The following is a 6,967-nucleotide window of genomic DNA, read 5'->3' as shown; positions in this document are numbered from 1 at the left end:
GGGACACATCCTGGCAGGGATTACATCTCCCTCTACTGTTCCATACAGATATAAAGATCCAGTACACAAACCACTAACCAGCGCACTGAAATAAACAATACACTGTGGAGACGTGCAGAACAGTGCAGCATCTGGGTAGAGGATAGTTAAGATGATGATGGTGGAGCTGACAACAGTGTTGATGTTGATTTAGTTATGTTGGTGATCACGGTGGTAACCAATGACATGCTGATAAGAGGGTGACTATCCGGCTAAACGGCTGTCATTTGTCTGTGCCCTACTGAGTGAGGATGTTCACTGGTTATTTCTCCATGGTTGGTGATTGAGACTGGGGAGAGGGTCAGATGGAGAAAGAGGTGGTCAGACAGGGAGATGCTGCTGGATGCGCAGCCTGCTGGGCATTGTGCCCTCCTCTCCCCTGTCGTCAGCCCCTTGGCACGTCAGTTGGCAAAACGCTATGACTCCGTCCCGGCAACAGTGTCACAGCGTTGGTCCTCAGCCACGGCGGTCTGAGCCAATCAGAGCAATTACGATGCCAGATTACACAAGAGCCAGCCAATTGGGAAGCTGGTTGAACCCAGTCTCTTCCCTCTCACATGTGAATTCCTTCGAACCCTCCAGATATACATATACACACACACTCAGATGTCACAGCAGCACACACACACACACACTCTCACAGATATTCACGCTCACACGCTTTCATTTTTCCTTGCAGACATATGCACAGATTGTGAGAATAATGCAACTGTATCTTCCTCTGTATTCATGGGGACCTTCCCTAAATGCAGCCAGCTAATATGTTCAGTTGTTTTCTGAACTGTGAGCATCTGCATACAGACCAGTGACAACGGCCACACGTGATTGGCCTTTCACATGGGAAACGCACCATCCCACAGTCAGATGCACCACAGTCTTGTGGCGTCCTCTAGTGGACAACAATGGTGTTACAGTGATGAAATGAGGTGCATGACAGCAAAGGGGTGGGTTTGCTGAGGGTAGAAAATCCTAATAAATTGTATTTAATTGACACAAGCTGTCTCCAATCAATCAATAAATGAATGTCTGGTTGTGCGTGTGGTTTGGTGGCAGTATCGCCTAAGCCAGTGGAGGCTGATCTACAAATAGTATTCCCAAATAATAGGCTTTGTGTGATTAAGATTCAAAGAGCTACGCCTCCCCTGCCTTTGACAAATCCCTCCATCAAACAAACACAACAAGACTTGTGTCAATTTAATTACATTTCCTAGGATTTTCTAGCAGCAGCAAACAGCTTATCATGCTGGAAATATTTTTGTATTTATTTTACTAGGCAAGTCAGTTAAGAACAAATTCTTATTTTCAATGACGGCCTAGGATCAGTGGGTACTGCCTGTTCAGGGGCAGAAGGACAGATTTGTACCTTGTCAGCTCGGGAGTTTGAACTTGCAACCTTTCGGTTACTAGTCCAAGGCTCTAACCACTAGGCTACCCTGCCGCCCCATATCAGTAGAAAGTGCCAGAAAAACAAAAAACAAAAAGCATGGTCCTACTTATATGCTCTTTAATGTTGTTCTCTATATGTATTTATGTCAAATCACATATGCAACCATATTTATATTCTTACTAAAGAAAATATTTGGAGGGAGTTGAAAGTCCGTGTTGCCCAGCAACAGCCCCTAAACATCACTGCTCTAGAGGAGATCTGCATGGAGGAATGGGCCAAAATACCAGCAACAGTGTGTGAAAACCTTGTGAAGACTTATAGAAAACGTTTGACCTCTGTCATTGCCAACAAAGGGTATATAACAAAGTATTGAGATAAACTTTTGTTATTGACCAAATACTTATTTTCCACCATAATTTGCAAGTAAATTCATTCAAAATCCTACAATGTGATTTTCTGGATTTCTTTTCTCATTTTGTCTGTCATAGTGGAAGTGTACATATGATGAAAATTACAGGCCTCTCTCATCTTTTTAGGTGGGAGAACTTGCACAATTGGTGGCTGACTAAATACTTTTTTGCCCCACTGTAGCCTTTGGGGAGACCAATATGAATAATATTGAACATGAAGATAATCTGAATACCTTCTGTGTGGGAGGACATTTGATGTCTGAAACTCAACAGGTGCTTCAATAGGGAATTAAAGCAGTAAAGACACACTGGGATAAAATAATGCATTCTTCTTCTTAAAAAAAGGCAAACCGCACAAATATATATTTGCACTTCAAAGCCAGGCAGTGAAAACCTGTGAGGTGGTTATATCCTCCCTCTCACCTTGACCAGAGTGACTGTGAAGCTGTAGAGGAGGGAGAGGAGGAAGAGGACCAGAAAGATGCAGGCCATGTTCCAGTTCTCCTCTGCAGTGTCCGCCAGGATTGGATCAGACCTGTTCTCGTCAAAGAACACACCCTCCAGCTCAAGGAGCTCTACTCAAAATGAAAAAGAGTAGATTTTCAGTGAGAAAGAGTTGCAGAAACAGGCTAGTCTGGAATCCATACTGAAATGCTCTGTTACAATGGTGAAACAGAGCATATGAGGCTAGAAACAGGCTAGCACCAGGAAAATGTTCTTGTATCAGAATTGAGTGAACAGACAGACAGACACCTGGTTTGGATATGTTCAGGGCCAGAGTCTGGGTGGTGTGGGTCACCCTGCAGGTGTAAACAGCCCCCGGTGCCTAGTCCTGGGGTGCCAAGCTCAGGTAGCTCCTGATGCCAAATTTTCCCCTGGTGCCTTGTAGGGGGTGCTAGTGTTGTTGTTCCACAGCTCTGTCACGTTGTCCAGCAGCCAGGAGATGTTGATGTCCAAAGGGCTGAAGCCAAGCACCAGGCAGACGAGCTCACTGGGACCCTGGAACAGGGTGGCTGTTGGTGCGGAGGGCGTCACTGAGCCTGGAGTGAGAGCGAAAGTGAGAGTCAGGGAAGATAGACTGGAGTGGATGAGACTGGGCAGAGAGGGGGCTGCATGACAGAGTCTGGGAGAGAAAATGGGTGGATGGAGAGGGTGTAGCACGTGCAATAACATCAACAAAACTGTGTACGTGAACAATAAACTTTTATTTGATTCTATATGTATGAGTGATGATGACTGAATAAAGGATGTACATACTTTGAGGCCTGGTGTTGAAACTCCATGTACCCTAAAATGCTATACATTCTTGGGGCATTGTTTGCATTTTACTGAATTGTTTAATTCATAGAGTCTCGCTGCAGTCTGCAGCCATAAACTATGATGCAGTAGCTACAGTATATCTACTTTTTCAAAACCCTTGTCGACTGCAAATCCAGAATCCGCTCCTTGACAGCTAGCAACACAGATTATTATTGGTGGTGGTGTTGTTGTATCATTGACACTAGGGTTTGCATTTGCAACGGCTCTGTCCTGTCTAGACGGTACATTCAGACTCACGCGGCACTTGACCGCAAGTGACTTTGGCACCAAAACTTCAGAACCTTGGAGTTGAGAACTTACTAACAAGAAAGGATATAATCAGTACGTCCTTTTAACTACTCAAATCAAATAGCTACATTTTTACATGTTTTCACTTGAGTTATGATGAATTGGCTAAATGTGGAAATATGTACTTGTATTGTTTTGCTTCTTAGAAAAATAAGCAAATGAATGCACAAGCTAGCATAACAATATAGCTTGGCTAGCTGGGTTAGCCAACTAGATAAACATAACCAGCGAGCCAATTTAGTTAGCAAATCTAACAGAACTGATCATTTGACTAATTTAGCAATATATTGAGTAAATGTTATTCTGAGGTGTTTATAAAAATTGTACTAATGGAAATGGTCTGAGGTCAATTCTAAGTTCAACTCAAGAGTGGTCTGCTGACCTAGCCTACATTTCTGTCTTGATTACATTTTTTTTACACAATGAGGTGTTTGGAGGATAGAATAGCCTATTCGTATATCTACTGTAGGGCATGAAAGAGAGAGTTGGGATGCACAAAATGGGCATTGTGCACTACAAATTATTTTTATTGGGAGACACACTAACCACATATCTCTGCTATTGTTCTCATCTAAACTCTTCAAGTCATTAGACAACATTATCAACCAACAGTTTTACTATTCATCAGTACATGTTATTACAATCTAATCCATGGCACTGTTCAAATCAACAGTCCACTCACCAAATACATTCTCTATTGTGCTGGTGATAGGTCTCTTGGACGACTCATGTCTGACAGCACAGGAGTAATTGGAGTTCTGATTCCACTCGGACCTGGGCACGATGAGTCTACTGTTCATGGAGTAGGTGCTGCTACCTGCATAAAGAACTGAAGGGCTACTGGAGTAGCGAGATAAAGGTAGTCGACTGCCAGCCTTCTCCCAATTCACTATTACATCAGAGGGGAAGAACCCAGACACTAAGCAAAGCAGTGTGCCATTATTTGACCCTCATAGATCAGAATCTGATGGTCTCACTATCTTTATAGAGGGTGGCTTGAGATCTGGAGGGACAAAACAAATTAACAGGAAACTGATTAGTTATTGGATTTTGGGCCTATTCAGTCAAATGTAACAGAAACATTTAGTTTATTAATATGTCAGATAGGCACAAAGATGTATGTATGTATCAAAAAACTGCATTCTGGGTTATGTGTACCAAATGAGTGTTGAATTTGCCCACCTCTGCATTTGGTGATATGCTCCTCCTGGGCTTGGCTGGAGCAGCGCTGCTTCACCTCACAAGAAACACGTTTGTGTGCATGCCAGTCCCTCGCAGACACGTTAAACATGATCTGCTCAGTCTGTGTCCCATTTGAATGATCCTTGGGGGTCGGTGTGACTCCACCTTGAGAAGCCACAACCCCATCCACCTTCCAGCTGACAGAAAAGTCCCCAAGGCTGAGACCCACCAGCAGACAGGTGACAGGCACCGTTCCATCTGTCCTCAGCTCTTGAAGAGTGGGTCCCTGTAGGTAAACCCCCACTTTCTGAGATGATATTGGAGTCACTGAGAGGAAGAGGAATTGAGTGTCTTAAGCCACTTTCAGACAAAGAATGCTTACATTACTAAAGGATGGTTAGGCCTATAATCACTGCTCCAGGACAGTATATGTCATAATAGCAAAAACTACCTGCACATATATTGATGCTCTTCCTGACTTTCTGAAGATACTTGTCGATGACCTCACAGGTGAAGACCATACCCTGGTTCCACTCCTGCTGTGTTACTGTGATATGACTGGGTACTGACACATGTCCGTCTTCCCCCATCCTTCTCTTATAGGCTGCTGCAGACCTCTGTTCACACCCAGAGAGCCACTTGATCTGAGGGTTGAAGCCCCACCCAGAACACATGAGTTTCTGGGTTCCTGAGCCAGACATCTCCTCACTGGGGACAGGAAGGAGCTCCATAGACAGTTCACCTGTAAACAACACAAACAGTTTTTAATTTTAAACCAACAATGGAAACATAATTTCATGTTGGTAAGCCATACATAAAATTACATAAATAATAAAGATGATATCATAAGGTAACAATGATAGGTTAAGTTGACCCACCAAAAAACTTTCCTATTGAGTTAGACACCCAGCTGTTGGAGAAACCTTGGTTAACTTTACAGGTGAAAGTGTTGTCTGTCTTCCAGTGTGATTTAGAACCGTCTGGTGAGCGAATGGGGGCCTTTGGAGGCAGGCAGATCCACATACTGTTTCTCAGGGAAATCAACCCCATTGGCCTGAAAGGTGACGTAGAGGTCACTGGAGGAGAGTTGTGTGATGGCACACTCCAGCACAGCACTGTCTCCCTTCAATAACTCTGGGAGAGACCTCCTGATCAGCACTGTGGGAGTGATGCTCCACTGCAGGTCCTGGAGAACACATACACACAGAGGAGAGGAATCATCAGGTGAAAGGAACATTGATCTGGCTTCAATGTCAATAAGGTCTAATTTTAATGTGCTAGGAATGTAAGAAGACTGAATGTTTTTCTGTACTTCTCTCTGTATATATTTTCACAAAGTTCCATTCTAACCTTCAACATTGCTGGTCTTCTGTGTGGGGTTGAAGCATCGATGTTCAGCTCTGCATGTTATTGTGTTCAGGGTTTTCCATTGGCTTGAGGGAAGAGTCAGGTTACTGCTGATGCTCTGAGTTGTGCTGCTGGCCTGGTTCACTGGGGTTCGGCTGGTTGGGTCTTTTCCATCCAGAAGCCAGGACACTTTGGCGTCATACGTAGAGTGGACCACATATGTAGCTGTTACCTCAGTCTGTGTCATCACTGTCCTGAATCTGGGGGTCTCCAGGTGGAGGTATGGAGTAGACGAGGGAAAAGCTGAGAGCAAAACAGATGCGGGTGAAGATAAAATCTATCAATATGTTTTATACTCACAGGTAATTTGTTTCTGATTCATCATATTGTTTTTTAAGCTGAATTGAAACAGGTAGTGGGTGTCTATCAGTTCACAACCTACCTGTACATAAACTGGTGCTCTTCCTTGTAGTTTTCTGAAGATCCGTGTCGATGACCTCACAGGTGAAGACCATACCCTGGTTCCAATCCTGCTGTGTTACTGTGATATAACTGGTTAGTGCCACATGTCCATCTTCCCCCATCCTTCTCTCATAGGCTGCTGCAGAACTCTGTTCAGACCCAGAGAGCCACTTGATCTGAGGGTTGAAGCTCCACCCAGAACACATGAGTTTCTGGGTCCCTGAGCCTGACGGCTCCTCACTGGGGACTAGAAGGAGCTCCAAGGATGGTTCACCTGGAAACAACACAAACACTTTCCCATTTTAGACATGAAGTGGTAAATTAAGATTATGCAACCAACAATAGGAACCTAATTTCATGTTGTTAGGCCAAATGACAATAAAAATAGAGATGTATTTATTTTTTTGTCCGAGAGTTGGTGAATAAGGCGCTGGAGAATGCGGTAACTCAACAGATGGTGAGGTTTGGACCAATTCCAGATTCCAACCAATGGGATGAACGCTACATGCCTCCGGGCCTTGTGGACGATGCT

The 6,967-nt window shown here is 44.0% G+C and overlaps 1 pseudogene and 1 gene segment (V, D, J or C); both read right to left on the bottom strand.

Moving 5' to 3' along the window:
- Positions 1-2,149: 2,149 nt before the first annotated feature.
- On the bottom strand, positions 2,150-5,863 carry LOC110539008 (annotated as a pseudogene).
- An 82-nt stretch (positions 5,864-5,945) lies between these two features.
- LOC118936422 lies at positions 5,946-6,737 on the bottom strand (the record flags this gene model as incomplete). The annotated part of the segment is given in 2 exon segments: positions 5,946-6,276; positions 6,416-6,737. Coding segments are annotated over 2 exon segments (627 nt in total), but the record flags the coding sequence as incomplete, so codon positions are not given.
- Positions 6,738-6,967: the final 230 nt, after the last annotated feature.

The sequence above is a fragment of the Oncorhynchus mykiss genome, chromosome 12 (genome assembly GCF_013265735.2).
Source record: "Oncorhynchus mykiss isolate Arlee chromosome 12, USDA_OmykA_1.1, whole genome shotgun sequence".
In the NCBI taxonomy this organism is placed as follows: Eukaryota; Metazoa; Chordata; class Actinopteri; order Salmoniformes; family Salmonidae; genus Oncorhynchus; species Oncorhynchus mykiss.
This window is presented reverse-complemented; position numbering and strand designations above follow the sequence as displayed.